Below are 26,178 nucleotides of genomic sequence, written 5' to 3' on the forward strand. Positions count from 1 at the left end.
AATCTCTATCAATCGATGCCAAGCCGAATAACTGCTTGCATAAGGGCCAGAGGTGGACAAATGCATTACTGACTTTTTCACTTTGTGAAGCTCTATCACTTCAATAAATCATCCAATTTTTCTCAAACTGTAATCATTTGTTTTTCTGTAAATGTGCATCACTTCTGCCGATTTTCGTCCCATTCGGATAATTCCTTCTTGGTGCATCTTTTTTTTTTTTTTTTTTTGGTTTAAGCATATATATTTTTAATATTTCTATTGAGATATTGAAAAATAATCATTGTAAAATGTAGTGGTGGTACTAAAGTTTTTCAATTTTTGCTTAGATGGTATGTGTTAGTCAAAAGGTTGAGAATCGCTGGTATAGACCATGGTCCCACCTCACTGAAACTTCACAAAGAGGATTTCATCCTCAGGTAATTGTGCAATAAATTTTTGGAAGATGTCACTAAAAAATGCACTCACCATCTGGTCAAAAAAGACCTTGTGATATGACATCTGCTGACTGTCACCCACATTCCAACCTTCTGCATATGAAAGGGTGCTTCAAGCAAGGTTCTGAGATTTCAGCTAACCACAAATACTAGTTTTAGAAAATGACATATTCTGACAGCTGAAACCAAGCACTGTCAGCTAAAAAAGTCACTGACATCTCAAAGGAAATGCTTGATTTAGTTCAAATCAAATAAGAGCTTTCCATGACAGGTCACTCTGAGTTACTGCATTACAATAATCTTATATATGAACAGGAACAATCACAATGCCCTTTCGACTTGCAGTTGTAATATCAATGTGTTAATGTTGTGTAAGTTTCTTAATAGACTTAGATCACAACTGAAGCAAGGAATCTGAAATATCCAATAGCTTTCCATCATCCAGTTTTGTTAGCTGGACTTCTATCCCAGCCCAGTTCTGGAAATTTTGGTGACCAGGTTTTACATAGTATCACCATACTGTGCTGTCACTTGCAGAAACTGCATCATGAATGTGCCAACACCTCCTTCATGTATTGGTCGCCATGCCAAAACAGCATGCTGCTCCATAGACAATTTACTTGTATTCTTGCTCATACTAACAGCATAATAGTGGGAAATTAAGTCTGAAACATGCGAACGGAGACTTTCAGTATCCCCTGTATGTAAAATAAATATATAAAGAAAAGTTTTACCGATATTTCTAAGATTTTAATTTGTTTAAACATTAATTATTTTTCACACTTATTAGGAAAAGATAATTCACTTTGGAAAGTTCTTAAGTACATAAAATTCCAGGAAAATTTTACAATTACTTAAATAATGCAGAATATACATAATCATGCCCTATCAACTACAGCAATATTTTCATTTCAGAAGAGAACGTCAGATTAAAACTAAAAACGATATGCTAGAAGAAAAAACAAAAAGTTTAAATCTTTAAAAATACCAAGAATGAATTCTGAAAATGAGGAAATTTAAATTCTAATACATTTAAATCTTTCAGTTCACAACACAGATTTGTTATAATTAGACAAAATGATGAGACTTTATTATCCAAACGGTAAAACTGCATTTTTTTTAAATGCAATTTAATACTTTTAATTTAACTTCATACCCGATTCATGTAAATATATATGTCTCAATAAATTTTGCTTTGTAGTAAAGCCATGTGAACAATAAATACACTTAAAAGGCTTTTCGCCTGAGTGTCTAAGTTGATGGGTTCTGAAGTTTGTAGCAATATTTGTTGAATATCCACATAAATTGCATTTAAATTTATGATGTTCCTCTCTTGAAGACACTGTTATTCCAGAGCAAGTGAAGGATATAGCTGATGATATATTTTTTAAGTTAAAAATCCGGTTTATTCCATCTATTAGAAAGAAAAAAATATGCTATGAGTAAAGCAAATCATATAATACTAAACATATGTACTAAAGAAATATTATTTAGTTGAAAGTACCAAATAATAAACAACACCTATGAAACATACTACAAGAATTAAAATACTAAAGCATGATATAATTATTTTCATTTTTTATAAATTCTAACTGGTTCAACTTTATAGACATTAATCACAGATTAAATTTTTACGTTATAAAAGTACATCTACAGAGTTAATAGATTAATAACTTCAATTACCTTTATCAAGTAATATATGTATATAGAATTTTAGGTGAATTTTTAGATTATGGTAACTTGGTGATTTTTTGGCGACCAACCCTGTTACAGCAACCGGCTGGTTTTTTTGACGCCATTTTGTTTTCACGAAGTAAAGGCATTTCCCTCCCCAACAATCTGCTAGCCGAATTATGCTTATGCTAGAACTTTTATGGAACAAAAGTGCTTAATCATGACGAAGATTAGGTGCGAAATTGGGAGGAAGTGTAGAATCGCCCACTGCTTGCCGTGTTTTTAATAATTGTATATGCACGGTATCCATGTACACATCGATTTATTTTCACTTAAAAAAACATCCCAGAATTACAAAAAAATGGCATTGCGCACACTCTTGACTTTATCCATGTACACATCGACCTATTTTTACTTAAAAAGGTCAAAGAAAATTGACAAAAATCCAATTCTTCTTACTCTTGTAGAAAGTGTCAAACAAATAAGTGGGCGATTCTGCACTTTAGCAGTGAAATTGTTTCTAAGTGCTTATTAGCTAAAATCCGGATTGGAATTTTCCGGAAAGTGTCACATTACATGTCTCATGGTCTCTCATTTCTCCGAGACAAAATAATCTGTGATTCGAACTGTGTACTTCTCAGATTATTGCTTAAGTCCTAGCTAGTAACCTTTATCGCCTTACCAAACTACCTGTTACAGTAAGACCCCTTTTAACGCTGTTTCGGTTTAGGCAACCCGGGGATTCCACGAAATCGCTCGCAGCATACGGGGATTCCACGAAATATTATGCAGCGATAGGTTTTCAAATACACATCCGAAAGAGTGTACTTGTATTTCTTGTTTGGTGCGGTATTGCACAGACATATTTTGAAGGGGTAAATGTGGAAGATGTCGAAGAAATAATTCAAGAAGCAGCGGCTAGTCTTTCTAATGATGAGCTCAAGGAATTAACTGAACAAGAAGGAAACAAAAATGTTGACAGCAGTGATTCAGAAGAAGAGCAAAAAGAACTTTCGATGGTGTTTGTAAATAGGAGTTTGTCTACCATAACTGAAATAATGGATCAATTCATTGAAAATGATCCGAATTTTGACAGGAGCTCAAAAGTAAGGCGTGGTGTTAGAGATGCTCTATCCATTTATGAAGAACTTTTAAGAGAACAACGCAAAAGAAAAAGGCAAACAACATTAGATGCTTTTGTCACAAAAAGGCAGAACACTGAAAACGCGGAAGGCTAACTAAATATGACTGACTTAGAATTTTATTTATTTTTTTTTTTTTAAGAATATTCGTTTTGTTATTTATATTTTGTTTTTATTTTTGCAAGAAATAATAATGTGGTATTAATTTGGGCTTCAAGAAATAAATGTTTGGTTTTATTTTTATTAAAAAAACATACTTTTTAAATTTAATACCTAACCAATTTCCTAGCCATCTTCCCCTAACCCCAATATTTACATGTAAAGATAGCCTCGTTTAGCGCTGTTTTGCATTATGCTCTACTTTGATGGAACGTATCCCCCGCGTTAAGCGGGGTCTTACTGTACCATATACTAAAGATTAGCCGAATTTTAATTTATGAAATAATTTAATCTGAAAAATGGCAATTAATATAACAAATGCTATTTCAATTTGAAATAAAAGATCATTAAAATGTAAAATAAATAGCTGCATATCACAGTTAAAACATATTTATTTAAACACATATAAATATTAAAAAGCTTTTGCATAAATAAAAAAGGTTGTGCAAAACAAATTGTGTGCAACTTAAAATTTATAAAAAATCATCAGATGTGAAGAAAATAAGATAAAATCCTTATTCACAATGCAAATGAGAAATTATGATTAAAGGTGTAATATTTTTACCAGCAAATATGATGCAAGTAATTGCATTGAAACAAATAGAAACAGACCAACAAGGAGTAATGAAAATTATTAGATTAATATTCTTTTTATTTGTATAAGATCTGCGCATATTATTTAAATCGGTTGATCTTTACAATATGGTAACTGGTAGTTTGGCGACATTTTGGAGGCGATAAAGGTTACTACCTGGGACTTTGGTAATAATGTGAGAAGTACTCAGTTCCGATTATGCATTATTTTGCGTGAGGGAAATGAGAGATCATGGGATATGTCATGTGATATTAATGGACGAATTACGGTTCTTTAATCGGAAAAGGGGGGAAATCGGGAAAAAATCTGGAAATTTTGTATTTAGCTTTATTTTGTGTTGTGTGAAACAGCGTTGTTTAATTTTTGGATCCCATCGCCCTAACTAAAGTGAATTCGAAATGGGTATTTAGGCATTGTGATAAAGAGAAGTTTGCTTTTTATTTAGCGGAGGAAGTATGGAGGAAAAATTCGCAGAAAAAATCTTTCAATAATTTTATTGAATGAATTAGAAAAGTGTATTTGCCACGTAATCAAGATTCTGAAGAAGATTAGGTAAGTTAGTATTTTTAATTATTTGAGGATATTATTTTTATGCATTGTTCTAAATGTAAGGTGGAAAGGAATTTGGTATTATTGGGAAAATTGTTATTAGCAATGATTTAGTTTAAAGTAATTAGGATTGTAAGCTAATTTTTATTAATTTAATGTATGTGCTCATTTATATTTTATGCAGTGTTTTTGAATTTAATTATATTTTAATGAAATGATAGTTATTTTGTGAATTTTATGTTTGTAGGAATTTGGTATACGTTTAAGTTGAAGTAAACGTGCATGGAAATAATTTAAATATTTGATACTAAGTATTTGTAATGCTTGCGGTATGAATTCGTTGGTGACGTGTATAATGTAACAGATGATTTAGAGGTAAACGTTTTTGGATATTTTATTTATTTTATATGTGGAAATGTTCATATTTGTAAAGGGTAAATACTTTTTCGCGATCAGGTAATTTCATATATGTTCTTTTTACCGTGTTTAAAGATTGAGAAAATTGTCATGTATTTTCGTGAAATTTTTCTAATTTATGAGAAAACAGCAGTGTACATGGATATAGTGAAGAGTGTGCGCAATGCTATTTTTGTGCAATTCTGGGATTTTTTTTTAAGTAAAAATAAGTCGACGTGTACATGGTTTAGTGATATTTTAATTAAATGATAGTTACTTTGTGAATTTTATGTTTGTAGGAATTTGGTATACGTTTTAGTTGAAGTAAACGTGCATGGAAATAATTTAAATATTTGTACTAAGTATTTGTAATGCTTGTGGAATGAATTCGTTGGTGACGTGTATAATGTAATAGATGATTTAGAGGTAAAAGTTTTTGGATATTTATTTTATATGTGGAAATGTTCATATTTGTAAAGGGTAAATACTTTTTCGCGATCAGGTAATTTCATATATGTTCTTTTTACCGGGTTTAAAGATTGAGAAAATTGTCATGTATTTTCGTGAAATTTTTCTAATTTATGAGAAAAAAGCAGTGTACATGGATATAGTGAAGAGTGTGCGCAATGCCATTTTTGTGCATTTCTGGGATGTTTTTTTAGGTAAAAATAAGTCGGCGTGTACATGGTTTATGTGTATGTGTTATTTTGAAAAACGCGTAAGGAGTATGGTATTGTGCACTTTTTCCCAATTTTGCAGTGAATATTTGTCATGATTAAACAGTTTTGTTTGATAAAATTTCTAGCATAAGTGTAATTCGGCTAGTAGATTGTTGGAAGAAGTGTTCAGTAGATAAAAAGAAAAGAAACATGTCTTTACTTCGTGAAGACAAAATGGCGGCGGGGAAAAAAATAGAGGGTTGCTGTAGGAAAGTTATTTGCCAAATTTTCGCCAAAAAATCGCCAAGTTACCATAATGTAAAGATCAACCTTTAAATCATTTATCTACCAATATTCTAAATTATTTTTTTAACAACCATTTATATTATAAACTAAGGGATATTTGTTACAGGAATAAATTCTGTCGATAATCTAAATTTATAAATCTACACTCGTTTTAATTAAACATGATCAAATTTGAGTCACTACAAAGTCTTTTATTATTTTTAATTATGATAAAATGATATAATAAAATTCCAAATTTAAGTCACTACAGTCTTTTATTAATTTCAATTCTCAACAAATGCTATATTAAACTTCCAAAACTTAATCAGAATAATCACCGGGTTTAAGACTGATACTTTTAAATATTTCGTTCATACATTAGTCAACTTTTAAAGAAACAAAAAAAATCTAGATTTCTACTTCAAATAACGGCACTATTATGTACAACAAAACATACATTAATTAAAGTTTGACAATTTTAAAATACACACACTGAAAAGTAAATATATATTTGATTATAAAAAGATAATAAATATGCAAATACATAATCAAAGTCTCACAATTCATTTAAAATTTCTATTAAAAAAAAAACAATATAACTATAATACATATAAACAATGTTGACTTCCCAAACGTTTCGAGAACAGTGTTGCCAAACTTGAAAAAAGTAAATTGTATCCAAGCATATTTTTTATATAAAGCAAAGTAATGCTCCTTCCTAGACATTTCCGTTCTTCTCTGTCTTGATAAAAAGCACAGAAGAAAGGTAAAAAGAACAATTATTTTATGACATAAAGAGGGAACCCCAGAAAAGTATGTCTTGAGAAAAAAAATGGGGTGTCAAATTATTCTACTACAGCAAGTATAATAGTCAGAGCCAACTTATACAGACACATATAAACTGTTAAATTTATAATAGATAATTGGCAGCACTGAGAAGAAAGCGTGCTTTGATGTATTTGTTTGTGTAGCTAGATTCCACGTTTAGTTTTAATTGTGCAGGACGTTAGTTACTTTTTATTTAGAAAAGAAATAACTTTTTTTGCGTTATTAAAAGAAAATGGGTAGACCAATGCGTAAAAAGGTGATTAGAAATTTTCTCTTATGTATTTTAGTTGCCTGAAATTTTGAAGTATTTGAAATTATGTAAACATGTATAAGCGTTCATTCCTAACCTTTAAGCACACTCACCGGGTTAGCTTGTCATTAGTTTGCTACCATTTTGAAACATTTGATGCATACAGTTGGCTATATTTTTCCTGCAGATTGGCTATAAATTTCTTGTTTAAATAACAATACAACGAATATTTTTTATCATGTTTGTGTTGGCAATTTTTGAGTAAAAAAAAAGTCTTAAACATTCACACCGAGCATTCACATTCAGGAGGCAGATTTATTTAATTTTCTTGGTTATGCTAAAAATAATTTTTATCTTTTTTTGGGAGGATTAAGCGAATCTAGTATATAAATTGTTGACTTCCTTAAGGCTGAAACTGAAGAGAAAGAATATATTTAGCCATGTCTGGTTTTCGTTTGTGTTCAAGTGTAAATTGCCAATTTTTTAAGAAAATAGAAGGGTATTTGACAGCAGGAAGCGTACCTACAGCTGCCAATCTGCTCTCATATCTTCAGAGGATGTGAAGAAGCATGTCTTTTTTGTTCAGGGAAACATGTGGGCTCAGACTGTTTTTCTGCTGGAGAAGCAGAATACTTTAAGAGATAAACAGTGCTACTTCGCTTGCCTGACAGCTGGACATCCAGTTCGTAAATGCAAAGTGTTTTTGAAATATGTAGTTATATGGTAAAAAACGTGTGTTGCTTATTTGTAATACTCTAGATGCTTGAAACAGGAAATTGGACAAGAGTGATGAAAAGTGTGCAAGTTCTGAAATTAGCATGTCTAACATCACTTATGGCCCAAAGGTATTCCTTCAGACTATGAAAATAAAGTTAGTGTCAGGTAATAACGAAGTACTTATTAGAGCAGTCCTAAATTGAGGGTCCCCAAAATCATATATATTGAAAAATCCAGCAGAAGAAATGGGATATAGCCCAGTGAGAAAATTGTGAAAAATGTTAACACAACATGTTATAGAATCAGATTAAAAAAATCCACAAAATAACTTGTAACATGGAAGCTTTGGATCAGCCAAATGTATGCGATAATATTAAACCTGTTCCATGGATCAAAGGCCTTCAAAAAATGAAGATAGCATTGTCAGATGTGGATAATAAATCACAACCTGTTTAAGTATTCCTTGGAAATGACGCCGTAGGAAAACATGACAAGTCAGCGTAAAATATTGACTTGTAGCAACAGAACCTTTACTTGGTTGGACTTTATCAAGAAAATTACATGATAAGCTAATGCTATGCTTGTAACTTGCCCTTTAGTAAAAGAAATAGTTATTTCTGAAATAATGTGGAAATTAGATTCTTTAGGGATACAAGATACTTTAGAACTAAAGAAGCAAGCCTATAAAATAGAAGAGCTTGTAAAGGCTGGTTTCTGCCATTTAACTGTAAATCACACATTTCATTTTGTTGATGAACAATGAGTGCTCATAAAAAAATGCTGAAAGAATGTGGTGCTTTGTTAAAGGGTGAAACAAAAGCAAAAAGTATCACACCACATCATCTTAAGTCATCTCTAGTATCTTTTGGAATTCATGTGGCGGAAATCCTCTGGGAAAGATTAGCCTATTGATGGCATATTAAAAGCAATCTCAGAGGTAAGGCAGCCAGAACCTATATGGTAGTGGTTTAATCTTGGCACTGTTTTGATAATGGAGGCCTTCAAAATCAAGTAGCATCATATATTCTTTTTTTAACTACCAGTTATGGAACCACGCTTGTTCTGGATAAGAAATTTTCCTAGATAAGTGAATTTATATTTTTACAGCTTATTTGTTTAAAAAAATCATGCAGATTATTTAAAACACACCCACTTGATTTTATATTTCAGGAAAACAAAATTAAATAATATTTTCAAACTACCATATTTATTATTATATGCAAGTTATGAATTTTTTTATAGTATGATTTCATATGTTTGCTTGCTTACAAGATTGTTACCATAGTTTTACAAATTTCTTGTTTATTCAATGTAGCTTCATAACATTATGTAATGACGTAGATGAACATTTCTCAGCAAATTTCTCTCTTCTGTCCATGTAACTTTCTTTCTCCATCATGTTTATCTGCCCTCTCCATCTCATTTTCCTGCTTTAGGAGTACATATCAGATTATATCATTGTCATTTTAAGAAAGTGCTGAGAACTGAATAGCCTGCATCCATTCAAGCCTGCACCTCCTCTTCACTAACACTAATTTTTCCAAACATGTAAGTAAATTCAAAATGTCAGATATGTCCTAAAGCCAAAAAATCTTTGTCACTCGACTCATCATCTGTGAAGATAATCATAGGCTGCAATTTACATTTACATTAACATAAAGTAATTTTCTTTATATCTTTACAGTCAAGAACAAAAGCAAATATATGGCATCTGTCAAATGAGCCATTTCGCAAAGTGTATAGTACCTTTAAAGTTCACACACCAATGCATAAAAAAAAAAAAGAATTGATAGTTTTTCTTTATATGTTGGATAAAGACTTTTTACATTGGTTGGCAGAAACATAACACAATTATTTTCCACATTTAAGAATTCAGATTATTAATCCATTACATATTTTTTTCCTCAGACATAAATTTCAGTTTTAAATTTAGCTTTTCATAAGTGCCACTATATTGCCAGTTACGAGTGATTTTACTGTATTATTAGAAGATTTTTCAGTGTTACAGGTAAGTAATTTATACTACCTGATTTTGCACCAACACATAACAGTCCTTTTGTTATCTATGCATTTTGTGCTGAAAATGCAGGGCTAATCTTTGGAATATGGTAACAGGTAGTTTGGCAACATTTTTGTAAGGCGATAAAGCTAGGACTTTAGCAGTGTACATTGATAAAGTCAAGAGTGTGCGCAATGCCATTTCTGTGCAATTCTGGGATGTTTTTTTAAGTGAAAATAGGTCGACGTGTACATAGTTAGTTACCGTGTATGTGCAATTCTTCAAAAAGGCGGCAAGCCGTTTGCGATTCGCACTTTCTCCCAATTTCGCACCTAATCTTCGTCATGATTAAGCACTTTTGTTTGATCTTTGGATTATGGTAACTTGGCGATTTTTTGGCAACCAACTCTGCTACAGCAACCCCTATTTTTTTTTTTCGCCACCATTTTGTCTTCACGAAGTAAAGACATGTTTCTTTTCTTTTTATTTACTCAACACTTTTTCCAACAATCTGCTAGCCGAATTACACTTATGCTAGAAATTTTATGGAACAAAACTGCTTAATCATGACAAATATTAACTGCAAAATTGGGAAAAAGTGCAGAATCGCAAACTCCTTGCCGCGTTTTTCAAAATCGCACATGCACAGTAATCATTTACTCCTTATATTTAGAACAATGCATAAAAATAACATCCTCAAATAATTAAAAATACTAACTTACCTAATCTTCTACAGAATCTTGAGTGCATGGTGGATCACAAAATGTACATTTTCACCAGGTTTCTTGCACCGCCATTCAAACTATCTGTAATATCCTTCCTTTCACACAATCTTATTTCATTCCCACGTATTAGACATTCATACTTATCCGCAATTAAGCAATTCTTTTCAATTACACATAAACGCAATAAAAATTTCGGATTTACTTTATATACGGCCATGGGATCCAAATATTAAACAACACTGTTTCACAGAACATAGAATGAAACTACTGCTATAAAGTACAGCAGATATTTTTACAAATAAACCCCCTTTTCCGATTAAAGAACAGTGATTCGTCCATTAATGTCACATGACATATCTCATGATCTCTCATTTCCCTCACACAAAATAATGCGTAATCGGAACTGAGTACTTCTCACATTATTCCCAAAGTCCTAGGGAATAACCTTTATTCCCTCCAAAATGTTGCGAAACTACCGGTTACCATATTCCAAAGATCAGCGGCACTTTTGTTCCATAAAAATTCTAGCATAAGCGTAATTTGGCTAGCAGATTGTTGAAAAAAAAAGGTTAAGTGAAAAAAAAGCCTTTACTTCGTGAAAACAAAATGGCGTCCAAACAAAAACTAGCAGGTTGCTGTTGCAGGGTTGGTCGCCAAATTTTCGCTGAAAAATCGCCAAGTTACCATAATCCAAAGATTAACCAAATGCAGCAATAGATCTGTGAGTTGCATATGTCCAGGATACGGCATCATGTCACATTTTCTAATTTCTGTAGTTAAAATTACCATTTCACAGTCAGCATTTTGAGTTTTATTAATGCATTGAGAGGAATTTTGATGTTGAGTTGTAAAAACAACTTTAAAGCATGTTTGAAGGATTGAAAAAGATGTTGATATAAGTGCATGGCTGTCGGGGGGGGGAGATGCAATGAATATTAACCAATAAATTGCAAACACATGTTTTATAGAATTTTTAATCACACTAATCCAGTATCAGTATGACACAATTCAAGTATTGTTTGTGAATACAGTACACTCCTGATTATCCGTGGAATTGGGTGGCGCGGCCGCGTTGGAAAAATCGTTTTATGTACAATAAAATGTAAAATAAACAGCAGGAAATGTTTAACTAATGCTTAATATTTTAGTATATCACTCAAAACTAACCTAAAATGCATTTTGTTAATGAAAACAGAAAAGGGCTTTGTATGCTTACGAGAGGTGTCAAGGTTACACAGAAAAATTAATATATATGTACTGTTTTAATACTGTAATATAATTACAAAAGCATAACAGTAAAATTACACCTTTTTGAAGAAATCAGTCATTTGTGTTTGCTTCTTGCTTTGGAAGCATTTTCTCTTGATCAGAGATTGCATTTTTCGTAGCATAAGTTTCTCGGCCAACTCCGCATCATCTTGTTCTTCCAAATAGCTCAGCTATCCGTCGACTTGTCGTGAGTCTTCCGCATCTGCACTGTGGGCTCTTCTTCGCCTTCACTTCACTGTCCTTCATTCTCGATCTCTCCCCTTGCTTTCTTCACAATTTCGTCATCTGTCAAGTGTTTGAAGCCAGGTTTGTTGATGTCACACTCCAACCACTCATTAATGTTTTCAGCATCGACGTTCTCACCACCCAGAACTGTTTTTGCCATATCAGCAAGAGTTGCCGTGGGCATGTCTACATCTTCATTCTCTTCACAACTCAAAGGGATTAGGTTGTTGTTGGCTTCAACATTAGGCATGAGTTTTCTCCATGATTTTATGAGGGTTGATGTTTCACTGAGTCCCATGCAGATGTAATATCGTAGATGCTATCCTTCCAAAACTCCTTCAGATCATAACCTTCTTCAATTTTGGTCATTAGCAGCTTGGTTCGGTATGTTCTCTTCATTGCTGCAATGACTCCTTGGTCCATGGGTTGGATTAGCGCAGTAACGTTTAGGGGGAAAAACTTTGCAAAAATTTGTCCATCAGAAGGCTTTAGCACACTTGTTGGTGAGAAGGTGCGTTGTCGATCAATAGCAGCTTTTTCAGGTAGGTTTTTCGATTTAAGATGTTTACAAACTTGAAGAACAAAGATTTTTTAAAACCATTCTTGAAAAATGTGTCGGTTCATCCATCCCTTTTTTTTTGGTTAAAGTAATCAACGGACAAATTTATACTTGTGCCTTTGAAAGATCTCGTTTTTATTTACTTTCCAATGACAACAAGTCTGAGTTTATGTCCACTGGTAGCGTTACTGCAAGACATGATAGTGATCCTTTCCATGCTGCTTTTATGACCCGCCGCTTTACTTTCACTTTCAAATGCTAAAGTGCGAGTGGGAAAACATTTCCACAAAAGTCTTGATTCTTCGGCAATGTAAATTTGTTCAAAAGATAGCTCTTCTTTTAAAACAAATTCTTCAAATTCATGGTAGAAATCGCCGGCTGCTTGTTGGTCACCACTGAGTTTTTCCCCATGAAGTCCAATTTCTCGAATTCCATGTCGCTGCTTAAAACGAGTCAACCAGCCAGAAGACTCATGAAAATTTCCTTTCAGGCTTAACAACTCAAAAAAGGTTTTTGCCTTCGCCGCAATGATAGGACCATTTACAGGAGTACCTTCTTTTCGAACTTGAGCTAACCACTCTGCCAAAGTCGTGTCTAGCTCATCAAAGGTACATAGTTTTTTGGGTTGATCTTTGGATTATGGTAACTTGACGATTTTTTGGCGACCAACTGTGCTACAGCAACCCTCTATTTTTTTTCGCCGCCATTAAAGACATGTTTCTTTTCTTTTTATTTACTGAACACTTTTTCCAACAATCTACTAGCCGAATTACACTTATGCTAGAAATTTTATGTAGCAAAACTGCTTAATCATGACAAATATTAACTGCAAAATTGGGAAAAAGTGCACAATCACAAACTCCTTGCGCGTTTTTCAGAATAGCACATACACATAAACCATTTACATGTCGACTTATTTTTACTTAAAAAAACATCCCAGAATAGCACAAAAATGGCATTGCGCACACTCTTCACTATATCCATCTACGAGGGCTATCCAGAAAGTAGATTACGTTTTGGAATAAAAAAATAAACAAAGTATAGGAAACAAATTTTATTATATACAAATGAAAGCCACACTCAAATACTACTTTTCTACATAGTCACCATACAAATTAAGGCATTTATCGTAGCGATGTACGAGCTTGGAAATTCCTTCGTCGAAAAATTCGGCCGCCTGCGCCTTCAACCACTTCGTTACCTCTTCTTGCCTTCCATCTTGCACAAAACTTGTGGTAACCAAGCTTTTCGCTGATGATTTCGTGCAACAAACTTCGCGAAATTTGTGGAAAACTCAAAGAAAGTTCCGTTATTGTGAAATTTCGATTTTCACGGACTTTAGCATCGACTTTTTCGAGAAGTTCGGCGGTCACTATGCTGGGTCTCCCACTTCGATCTTCGTCGTGAACATTGGTTCGGCCATTTTGAAATCTTATGACCCACTGACGCACTCCACCTTCAGTGATAATGTTGTCCCCATACACTTCACGAAGCTGCCGATAGATTTCTATCGGTTTACAGTTTTTTGCAGTCAGAAACCTTATTACTGAGCGCACCTCGCAGCTCGCGGGATTTTCAATTAACGCAGACATTTCAAACCGTCACAGTATCTGAACGGAGCACAGCACGAACCTCTCACTAGCACGGCTAGATGCAGACTGAGCTGTGCAACGCTCTGACCCCAAGATGGCCGCGCTAGCCCCGCCCCTAGCGGACACAGACGGAAACGTAATCTACTTCCTGGATGGCCCTCGTACACTGCTATTTTCTCATAAGTTACAAAAATTTGCACGAAAATGCAAAAAAATTCTGTGAATCTTTAAACTCTGTAAAAAGCACATATATGAAATTACCTGATCGCGAAAAAGTATATACCCTTTCCAAGGATGAACATTTCCACGTATAAAATAAATAAAATATCCAAAAACTTTTACCTCTAAATTATCTATTATATTATAAACGTCACCAACGAATTCATACCGCAGACATTACAAATGGTTACAAACACTTCGTGCCAAATATTTAAATTATTTCCATACACGTTTACTTCAACTGAAACGTATACCAAATTCCTACAAACATAAAATTCACAAAATAACTTTCATTTAATTAAAATATCACTAAACCTTGTACACGTCGACTTATTTTTACTTAAAAGAACATCCCAGAATTGCACAAAAATGGCATTGCGCACACTCTTCACTATATCCATGTACACTGCTTTTTTCTCATAAATTAGAAAAATTTCACGAAACTACATGACAATTTTCTCAATCTTTAAACCCGGTAAAAAGAACATATATGGAATTACCTGATCGCAAAAAAGTATATACCCTTTCCAAGGATGCACATTTGCACGTATAAAATAAACAAAATATCCAAAAACTTTTACCTCTAAATTATCTATTATAAACGTCACCAACGAATTTATAAGAAAACATTAAAAATGATTACAAATACTTAGTGTCAAATACTTAAATTCTTTCCATGCACATTTACTTCTACTCAAACGTATTCCAAAATACTACAAACATATAACTCTCAAAATCACGATCATTAAATTAAAATATAATTAAATTAAAAAACACTACTTAAAATATAAATAAGCACATACATTAAATTAATAAAAATTAGCTTACAATCCCAATTACTTTAAACTAAATCATTGCTAATAACAATTTTCCAATAATACCATATTAATTTATTTACTCCTCACATTTAGAGCAATGCATAAAAATAATAGCCTCAAATAATTAAAAATACTAACTTACCTAATCTTCTACAGAATTTTGAGTGCATGTCAGATCACATAATGTCCATTTTCACCAGGTTTCTTGCACCGCCATTTAAACTATCTGTAATATCCTTCCTTTCACACAATCTCATTTCATTCCCACATATTGGACATTCATACTTATCCGCAATTCTTTTCAATTACACATAAACACAATAAAAAGTTTTGGATTTACTTTATATACGGCCATGCGATCCAAATGTTAAACAACACTGTTTCACAGAACATAAAATGAAACTACTGCTATAAAGTACACCAGATATTTTTACAAATATACCCCCTTTTCCGATTAAAGAACAGTGATTCGTCCATTAATGTCACATGACATATCTCATGATCTCTCGTTTCCCTCACACAAAATAATGCGTAATCGGAACTCAGTACTTCTCACATTATTTCCAAAGTGCTAGGGAGTAACCTTTATCGCCTCCAAAATGTCGCCAAACTACCTGTTACCATATTCCAAAGATCAGCCGTTTTTCGTGTTTTCATCGCGGAAGCACTGTCTGACATTAATGCAAAGTTCACCAGTTTGTCTCTTTGCTTTAGAATGTCATGCACTGTTGTTTCCGCAATTTCATAATCCAATTCCATCTGGTGCCTTGTATCGCCGTTTGCTACTTTGGAAATTAATTCTAGTTTTTGCGCAATCGTCAACACAACCTTCTTTTGATTTCCTGACATTTTAAATCGATAGCGAAAAACACAAAACCAAAAAGCACAAGCACCGAACACAAAAGATAAGAAATTAATATCGACCAGTTCGCAAACACTATGAGGCTTAAACTAACAATGGCGATTGGGAGGAAGTGGATGTATCGGTAAGATTAAGACGAGAGAGAGCGAAGGAGCGGGCACTGCAAGGGTGAGTAAGAAATCACTTACTCATCAGAAGGGAAGGTTCCGAGAAGGCCTGGAATATTTTTGCCATAAATAAGCACGATATTAGCAAATTTAACATTTTGCTCAGTTTTGTGAACATTTTTATTTTCTTTGCTTTACGCTTGTAAAAAAAAAAAAAAAGGTTTGTGCGGCAGGTGCAAATAATCCGCCCGCGGATAATCGGGAGTCTACTGTACTTGAATGTATTTTGCCCTTTAGTGACATACTTGGAAAAAATAAATTTGCGCTATGTATTTTTCTTTTCCCTGTTTAGCTGTCAGTGGTTGGCTAATTAAAGTTGCTAGATTCTGGGTTCAATAAATAAGTTGCCTGCACCCTTCTTCCACTCCTTTGTATAATATAAATTTTTCATTTTGTAATATAAAGAGAGATCTTTTGTGAATTAGTTTTTGGGGAAAATTGGCTAAATACAGTATTTTTTAATAATTTGTAAGAAAATTATTTATGAAAATATGTTCTTTCAAACTTTAATTTTGGTACTCTTCTGTTATTGAGACCGGATTCAGAAATATGTGTATGTATGAACATGTGTATACATGTATGTACCTTGCACACAAACAAAAAAAGGGACAGTTCTATATCTCTCATTCTACTGGACCCTTTGTCGAAATTTAATTTACGTTTTCCATATCTTGAAAGCACTAATTAGGATATATATTAGATTTTAATATAGCATTGTTCTAACATTTAATTTTGACACAAAATCAGACTTTTTAAGAAATAACATACCAATTTTTTTCCATATTTCGGTTCTGTGACTCAAATTATGCCAAAGTTTCAAGCTTTGTAAAAATCACACAAATAGTTTTTAAAAATTTAGCTCTTAAAATTTTAGCTCCTCCATGTTAATTTGGTATATTTTATTAATATCCCTTTTTGGTAAAAATATGGGTGTCCTTTGGCAAAAATGGGCGATTTTTGGTGGTACAAGGACACTGAGGCCCCGTTCAGACAAGGGCGTAAGGGGCATAAGTGGTTAAAGCCGAGCTCCACTGCCAAAGGCAACCAGTCTTTGCTACGTCACAGAATCTGGTTTAGGGCTCGTGGCATACGGCGAGTTTGGGATAAGCGTCGACCAATCAGAGCGAAGCTAAAACGAAGTGGCTTTCTTTAGATGATTTCACTGTCACATCGAAGGCGACGTTTTTTTTAATATGGAACACATCGTATCTGAATGAGTTGTAATCGTATTTGAACCTAATAATGAGTTGTAATCGTATCCGAACGAAATAAAGAGTTGATCTTGCAAGAAATCTACGATGATGACATGCATTTTTTAATGAGTTTCTCAATTTTTATTGAAAATATGGATGAAACTCATAAACGAAAGTTAAGCTCAGGATATGCATGCTGTGTGTGATCCTTTAGATGATTGATCCCATCCAATATTTTTCATTTTATTGTGAAAATTCTTTAAAAAATGCATGATTGCAAAAATTTTATTTTTTCTGTGTAAATTATTATTATTACTTTCTTTCTGTCTATAATTTTAAAAAAAATTATTATAATTTTTTTCTGTTTAACTATTTTTGTATTTAAGAATAAATTTATTGAAAAAGATGGAAATATTGTATTGCTATTTGCTTCAAATGCTGATTTTCTTTCCAAATAAACTTCATGAATTAATTTTACTAAACATCAAATCAATATCAAGAATCTGCTGTTTTTTTAACAGTAAAAATATTACTTATTAAAGAAAAAAGAAAAAATTATTTTCACTTATTTAAGAATAGTCACAATAGTCAATTCAATGGTGTAAGCTTTGTATAAGTAATAAAAGATTAATCTTTTGAGAAAATGCTCTTATGAATTCCAAGAAGGAAAAAATGTAGTGAAATATCCTTAAAACAGTCAAGCGTCTAGACAGTTTTGTCTCCTACTGAAGTTCTGTTCTGTTTTTTAATTACGTTCTCCGTGAAAATAATTTACTTTTAATGAAACTGAATAGCACACATAATTCGTAACATGGACTATAATTTAATGAATAGTACTTATTATTATTATCCACTCTTTATTACTATCATTTGAATGGAATTTTGATCATTAAATTCATGCTATTTCTCTGGTAGAAATTCCTGGATAAGGCATGAATGTTTATAATTTTGATGTATTTGAAGACTTGGGTACGTAAAATTTGTCATGGTGAAATTACTTTTGAGATTTGGTTGTAAATAGAAATGACAGTGTATGTTGAAATTAAATTCAGGGGTGCGGCTTATACATGCAAATTATTAGAAATAGGTGTATACAAACAGCTGGCAACACAGCAAAATGTATTTAATGATTGAGCATAAAATACATTGTTGGGTGAACGTTTCCTAGTATTGTACTAGTTGTGGTTGCTGGTCATTGTGAACAGTTGTGGGATACTAGTACTAGTGATAATTGATACTGGTAGTGCAGCAAACTACTATAGTGATCGACAGGGACAATGAATAAGGAGTGCTAAGCACACATTTCACTGTCACAGAAACATGTTCCTTTTGATTGAAAATTTAAAAAAAAATAATAATGTATGGTAAGTACTGTTTTTAGCTTAACTGCTTTCACACCTGCAAAATGGAAAAATATTATATACAGGCTATCTGTTAGTTATCCTCAAGATTTTTTTTTTAATTAGACATATTTAGAATATCGTATTTCTCCTAAGAGAAAATATGTATAAAAATTGAAGAAGGTTTTATATATAGAGATATGCATGTGCATGTTTATAGTATAGAGAGTACTACAGTACAATACAGAAATATTCCATACTGCTTTGCACAGAAATATATGTGCCAACCAAGTATTGGTCTTTCAAAAAAATATCTCTCGACCATTTCGTTGTTTTTCGTTTTTTTTTTTCCTTCTTCCATTGCCTCTTGGCTAATGAGAAGGGCAGATAAAAGATCATTCTCTTGAGCCAGTAAAACTTTGTGGCAAGCTGAAAAGGCCATGACACAATGAAAAAAATAAGCAGAGCGAACGCGGGAAATCAATCGAGCAGGAGAACAGCGGGGGAAGGTTGTAGACATTTCACGCATGCGCAAATTTAGCTTCTCTCATTGGCCACGGCTTACACATCCTTCTCGCAGGTGTGAACGGGTCTCCCGTATTTTATGCCCTTATGACTATGCTTCTATGCGCTTTACGCCCACGTCAGAACGCACCTTGAGTTTCCGCAATTCTTTGCCAAAAATCACCGCTATGCAAAGCCAAAATAACAAGTCAAAGAATTGCAAAAACTCGATATCCATGTACACATCGACCTATTTTCACTTAAAAAAACTCAGCAGAGAATTCAACAAAGTCGGCATTGCACACTGACTTTGTCTTTGTCCATGTACACATCTATCTATTTTCACCTAAAAACCGAAGGAGCGCCCAGTTCTATACTAGAGCCAAATAATTTCAATAAAGTCAGGGTTCGTACGGTCCTTAAAAGTCCTTAATTTTTTCAAAAATGATTTTTGGTCCTTAATTTTGGCCAAAATTAATAAACGGTCCTTAATTTTGCTCATTTGACATTTCTTATCATTTCTAATGATTGCCATTCTATGTGTGAACTGCGATTTCTCGTGAATATGGAATTAAAATTGCACGGCTCGAAACCAATCTGTTGCCGAATTTGCGTTGCAAACGATAAAAAAAAAACAATTAGCTACCCGAATGAAAGTATCGGTGTCTGATTGGCTATTCGCCCAATCTTTCGAAACAGGTGTTATCCATAAATTTAGGCAGATTGTGATGAAAGCGTGAAGCCGGAAGTTCTTTAAGAGGCGAAAGTGAAGATGAAGGTGCTCGAGAAAAAAAAGGAGGGGGATTCTGAAAATATTTGCCAAAATTAGAGCAATTCCAACCTGGAAGGCCACAACCTTTCCGATGCCTGGAAAGTGCATTTTCAATAAACTGTGGCTTCATCAAGCTGACTACAAAGACTGGATATTGATGGATGACAATCCTTATAAAGCTAAATGTGGTTTTTGTCTGAAACAAATTGAAATTTCTATAATGGGAGAATCAGCGCTGAAAATTCACATGAAAATTAAGTTTCGTTTTATCATTTCAATTTGTTTTTACATGGTTTTGCTTAGCTTAATTTCTGTGTTTGTTTCAATTAAGCCATAAATTAATTTTTTATCACCTTCTACGGAGTTTATTCTCTTTTGCACATACTATATGTATGGGATATCGGGATTATGAGTTTATTTCTGCAGAGGGTTTGTTATCGATTTCGCGGGAAATCTGTTGGCTGCATTTCGATTTTAGGTCGCCAAGCGCAAATTCGATAACGCTAGCCGAGAAAAAGTGAAGTTCGGAAATACGTTTTGAAGCTTTAAATAGATAATTAAGTTTTGGTTTAATCCTATGCTGTTGATAGTAATGCATTATTTTTGCTAATGGCGATACAATTATTAGTTGAAAACAACTAACTTATTAAAATTTTTTTAATATTTTTAAAGCTGAAAACAACTACAGTCAAAAGTCTTTAATCCGGACTCATCGGGACTTCGCTGATTCTGGATTATCGATTTTTCCGTATTATAGATCATCACTTTAAATCTGGTAAGATGCATGCAGAAATTATAAAATTAAAAATATAAAACCGTAATTTATAAAATAATGAGCAATTATGATCTAAAGGGTATCAAAATTTACAAAAAAAAAGCTTACTATTTATTTGTTTACTTTATTAAACAGTTCTTTCAACGCGCGCATGCGAAAGCATACATTACGCATAGCCGAAATTAGAAAATTGCAACCAGAAAACTATTTGATTTGTATTCGTGATATTTATAATGACGAGGAATTTGATTTAAATCATATCAAAGACGGAGTACACCGAGATAAAATACTACATTTAATAAGGAATTATAAGCCGAATAAAATAAAAACATCTGCCCTGAAGATAACGATAATGTTGACAGATCAACTTCCAGTTCATTGCACGTCCCCCCCCGGTGCAGAGCAGCGTGAAATTGATAAACAGATTTCGGAACGGTTAGATAAACAAAGGCTATGCCTTTATCCATTTTTTGGAGCAATTCCACTTTTTGTTTGATGGACATCGAAACATACTTTCATTTTCGTAGATCCTTTGGGAGCTTCAGCATCGGAAATTCTATTTGACATAATCGAAATAACAAGCTTACTTTTAGAAAATTGCTCTTACAGTCTGCAAAAAATAATAAGCCGGATCCAATTCGAAGATTAAGGAACAACGCAATCATCAACATTAACTGAAATAGACAATTAGATAATTTTAGCTTATACCATCCGTTATACATTAAATGCGCAGTGAAAACGTATTCTGCGCTTGTGCACACGCAAATGCGCAGTCGTAAAGGTCTTACGCGCACGCTTAAACGCCTATGCGCATGCGTCAACGCGGCGCATGCGCAGAAAGTTTTTAGCTTTGAGGTCCGGATTATAGATCATTCCGAATTATGGGTGTCCAAATTAACGACTTTTGACTGTAATTGAAACTAATTTTCCTGAATTAACTAGACGCAAAATCAACTTTCATGAATTACTTAAGTTATTGGGTAGAAGTTTAACTGAAAATATACATTCCGTATTATATATATATATATATTTATACAGTACAAAGTCCGAGGTCGGAACTTCGGCGATCCCAGATTTGAGATGTTTATGGATATTAGATCATTTTAAATCTAGTAAGATGGCACGTAGAAATTATAAAATTGAAAATATGAAATCGTGATTTATGAAATAATGAAGCATTTATGATTTAAAGGGTATCAAAATTTACAAAAGAAAAGAGCTTAATCTTTATATGTTTACTTTATTAAACATTTCTTTCAATGTGAGGTGTTTGATTTGTTTTCTCTGCTGATACTTTAGACTAATACTATAGACATATAATTTCTTGTTGAGTTATTAAGTGCCATTGTTCAAGTCCTGTAATTGCTGTGTTGAGAATTCCGAATAACTTGTCAATCAAAATGTTTTCTCGTTCATTAACCTCTCTGTTACTTTCTTCACTATCGGTAGCTGTATTTTCTGGATTTAGAACCATACTACAAATTTTGCCCTCCGTTAATTGATTGATGATTGGAGCATTGTCATCGCAATGAAAAACTTCTGTTTAACTTCCCTAAATTCTGCCGCCTGGTGCGGCCATGCGAGCTCTGGACCTGGTTCTGGCTTTATGTGAATAACAAATCAGTTATTCTTAATTCAAATAGCACTAAATATAATCGTTTGTCCTATGAGTATCATTAACAAAATCTATTTTTAGCATAAGGAAAGAAATTTCTGTTAAATCTCCCCTTGTCAACATTTTACCGCATTAAACTTAAATCTGTAATCGGATAATACTCTGTGATTTGGCGTCGCTGCATAAGTCATCACTCAAGTTGTCATCCGTTGATACACATGCGGTGATGAAAGCAAAATACAATAAATAATGATTCGCGATTTCGGCATCAAGGATATAAAATATTAGTTGCTGTAAAATTAACGAATGTTTCAGTATGAGATTATGCCAAGCAGATACGCAGCTATGTAGTCAAGTTACTAATCACAAATTTATGCTAAAATAATTATTTCTTCAATAATGAGGTATTTTATTTAGCGCCAAACTGAGATTAAGAATCGGGATATCCGGCATGTTTTTTTATGATGAGGAAAAAAATCTAATGCGCATGCGTAAAGCATACCCCTTCCCTCCAAAAAAGCCCTAAAAAATTGGTTGGTGGTGGCTTTGAGGTCCGGATTTCAGATCATTCCAGATATTGGATGTCCGGATCTCGGAATTTGTTCTGTATATATATATATATGTACTTTATATATATATATATAGTAAAAAATGTATATTTTCAGTATACATTTCTTATTATATATATACACATTATATACATATATATGCGATACTTAATTTTACTAATGCCTTGCATGTAATGCCCCTTTTAGCTGCAAAACATCTTTCCCTTCTCAACTGCAGAGTTTCTTCTAACGTTATCATGAAGTTAGAAGAACCATCTACTTCAGGAAAAGATGTAACTGCTAATTCAACATCAATAAGTGTAGAAAATAATAAAATCAATTCTTTTCTTTTCAAATCTGAAGTTACAGATGCAGAAATATTGTGGGCTTTTAAGTGCATCAAAAGCCACTATTCTTTTAAATCGTGCGATGATATTGGGCCGTTATTCACTAAAATGTTCCCGGATAGTTCCATTGCAAAATAGTTTTCATGTGGTGAAAAGGAATGTGCTTATATCCGTTATTTTGGTCTTGGCCCTTATTTTAAAACTTTGTTACTAAAGCATTGTAAAAATGCTGAGTTTTTGACATTACTATTTGACAAGACTCTTAATCTGACAAATCAAAAGAAGCAACTAGATATTTATGTGAGGTACTGGCATCACGAAAATAAGGTCAGAACTCAGTACCTTACTTCCGCATTTATAGGGCATGCAACAAGGGAAATTATTTTATCCAAATTTTATGAATGTGTTGAAAAACTAGACTTGTCAAAACTCTTACAAATATCGATGGATGGTTCTGCAGTAAACTGGAAATTTTATGATTTATTGCAACAGGACTTGACAAAGGAATATAACATTCAATGCTTGACAATAGGGACATATGGTTTACACATTCTTAACAATGCTTTCAAGCATAGGATGTCATCCACTGGCTGGGACATCCCATCATTCTTATCCTCCTTATATTGGATTTTTAAAGATTCTCCTGCAAGACGTGAAGATTTTTTAAGTATATCTGGCTTAAAAAAGCTACCTGTGAAGTTCTGCTTTTACTGATGGTTGCAAAATGTCCCAGCAGTTGAAAGAGCCATTGAAATATGGGATAACTTGCTACTATACATTAAAGAAGTTGAAATGGGGAAGTTTAAAAAAAAATTCATCGAAATCCTTCTCAAATATTTTAGAGGCAACTAAAGATGAAACATTTCTTATAAAATTAAATTTTTTTCTCTCTCTGTCGAAAATATTATTGCCTTTCCTTGAATATTATCAAAGTGATAAACCACTTATTCCCTTTTTTGCTGAAGATATCTTAAAACTTGTAAATGATTTCCTTCAGCACTTTAAAATTTTGAAACTAGAATATTCAAAAATAAGTAAAGCAGAAAATCTTTATAAATTTAATTTTAATGATCCAAATTGTTATAATGATAAAAGTAAAGTTTATTTGGGATTCGTTGCTGAGCAGTTAATGAATGATAAATGCTGCAAGAAGGACATTTCACAATCAGTTATTTTAATCTGCAAAATATTCTTACATTGTGATTATAATAGTAGTTGACTGTGTTTAAATAAATATCAAATAAGTTAAATAATAATCATGTAAATCTCTAAAATAGTGACTGTTATTAGTGTAAAATACACTTATACATGTTTTTAAAGAAATTATGTTCCTAATTTAATGTTATCTACTTCATAACTTGCAGGGAGTTAGTTTAATTTTCAAAATTGTTTTATGGTAAGTATTAAAGTGAATTTAATAATAGTGCATAATACACACTTCTGTTAGTTTCTTAAAGTGAAATTACAAGCATGAAGTCGGTTGTATGGATAATTGCTTTATTCTATTCGTTTTTTTGTTTGCTGATAGGTCCTTAATTTTTTCTTTGATGGTCCTTAAAAGTCCTTAATTTTCATGTAAGGAAATGTGTACGAACCCTGTAAAGTGCATTTTAAATCAAACAATGAAATAACATAAAAAGTTAAATATATCTTATCGCAACTATGCACTGTGCACTACACAAGGGAAATAGCCACTTACCTTATTTAGAAATTTCTGTGTCTTCATTCTGGTGCACACAAAATTTCTTAACAGCATTCAAAAACTTTCCTCAAGCCATGTTCTCTTTCTAATGAAATGCTTTACATTGTGACCATCTGAACTTCTCTTGCAACAAAGCCATCTCAACGATCTTTACATTCGACCATACGTATTTCCTTTGTACAAACAAAACACTTATAATGGCTACTAAGTAAACCATCAATTTTTTTTTTTTTTTTTTTTCTCTCTCTTTGGTTCCAAATCATACTGAAACTTCAAATTACTTTTACCGTGTATACCATAAAAGAAGCAACGTACTTCCTAACCAATATCCAACACACAAAAAGCCCTTGCAAATCTTTTCCCATGAGTCAAATTCATCGCAGTCACACAACCAATTATGTCATAATAGGGTTTCCATAAATGAAACGTCTTGCCGATAATCCAAGGGGCACATTTAAATATAAGTTAACCTTTTTTTTTTATTAAACTTATTTGATTCTTTCTTTCACATTCCAAATAAAATTCGCCCATTTTTTTATGATTTATTTTTTAAATTTGTATTTTGAAAAAATATTTATAAATTTTTTGAAAAAAATTTCGATTGTCGACCATAAAATTTTTGCCATCGTCTTAAAGTAGATGTATTTTTTAGCATACCTGTAAAAAATTAGAGTTCTTATTCAAAATTTCCTAAGATATACATGAATTTACATATTGGCACATTTGGCATATTTGTTACAAGCGATAACACCTACTGTGGTTTACTTGCTTTGTTAAAATTATTTGAAAATATGAATTATGACTTTTTCTTCACTCGTGTATAATGAAAAAAAAAGAAGGAAAATAGATTACTATAAATGAAGTAGTTCGCCAAGTGAATTATTCTTGGTACGAACTGAAAAATGCACCAAGATAAATTTTTTAATGTCTTCTTAAATTCTCACCAAAAATTACACAATTTAATATCCAGGCATAATTTGAGTTGTAGATTCAAAATATTGAAAAAAAATTGGTATGTTATTCCAGAAAAAGTTCGATTTTGTGGCAAAATATCATACATATGGGTTCCCTCTTTTTTGATATTTCTACTAAATTAATATTAGGAGATAATATAATCAATATTTCTTTAGTTGATAAATTGTTATTATCTTACTTTGCAGCTATTGAGCAAGTATTAGAAAAACTTGTTTTCGAACTAAGTGAATTTTAGATCATTCAATATATGTTAGAACAATGCTATATATAAATCTAATGCAGTC

General features: G+C 32.6%; 2 protein-coding genes across 3 annotated transcripts in view; one reads left to right on the forward strand and one right to left on the reverse strand.

Moving 5' to 3' along the window:
- Positions 1-6,526, reverse strand: part of LOC118202778 (uncharacterized) — a 63,117-nt gene extending 56,591 nt beyond the window's left edge. Inside the window, exons 1-2 of the transcript XR_015039499.1 lie at positions 6,454-6,526; positions 1,591-1,848 (exon numbers count right to left, since the gene is read on the reverse strand). The gene's annotated coding sequence lies outside the window, so the exon portion shown is untranslated. The remainder of the gene's footprint in view (positions 1-1,590; positions 1,849-6,453) is intronic.
- Positions 6,527-6,820: 294 nt separating this feature from the next.
- Positions 6,821-26,178, forward strand: part of LOC118196070 (pescadillo homolog) — a 97,048-nt gene continuing 77,690 nt past the window's right edge. For both annotated transcript variants that reach the window (XM_085810907.1, XM_085810908.1), the window contains exon 1: positions 6,821-6,977. In XM_085810907.1, coding sequence (XP_085667033.1) covers positions 6,954-6,977 — 24 coding nt within the window. In that variant the 5' untranslated portion in view covers positions 6,821-6,953. The remainder of the gene's footprint in view (positions 6,978-26,178) is intronic.

Source organism: Stegodyphus dumicola, chromosome 2, assembly GCF_044657685.1.
Source record: "Stegodyphus dumicola isolate Sdum_Otavi_A_Nest chromosome 2, ASM4465768v1".
Taxonomy (NCBI): Eukaryota; Metazoa; Arthropoda; class Arachnida; order Araneae; family Eresidae; genus Stegodyphus; species Stegodyphus dumicola.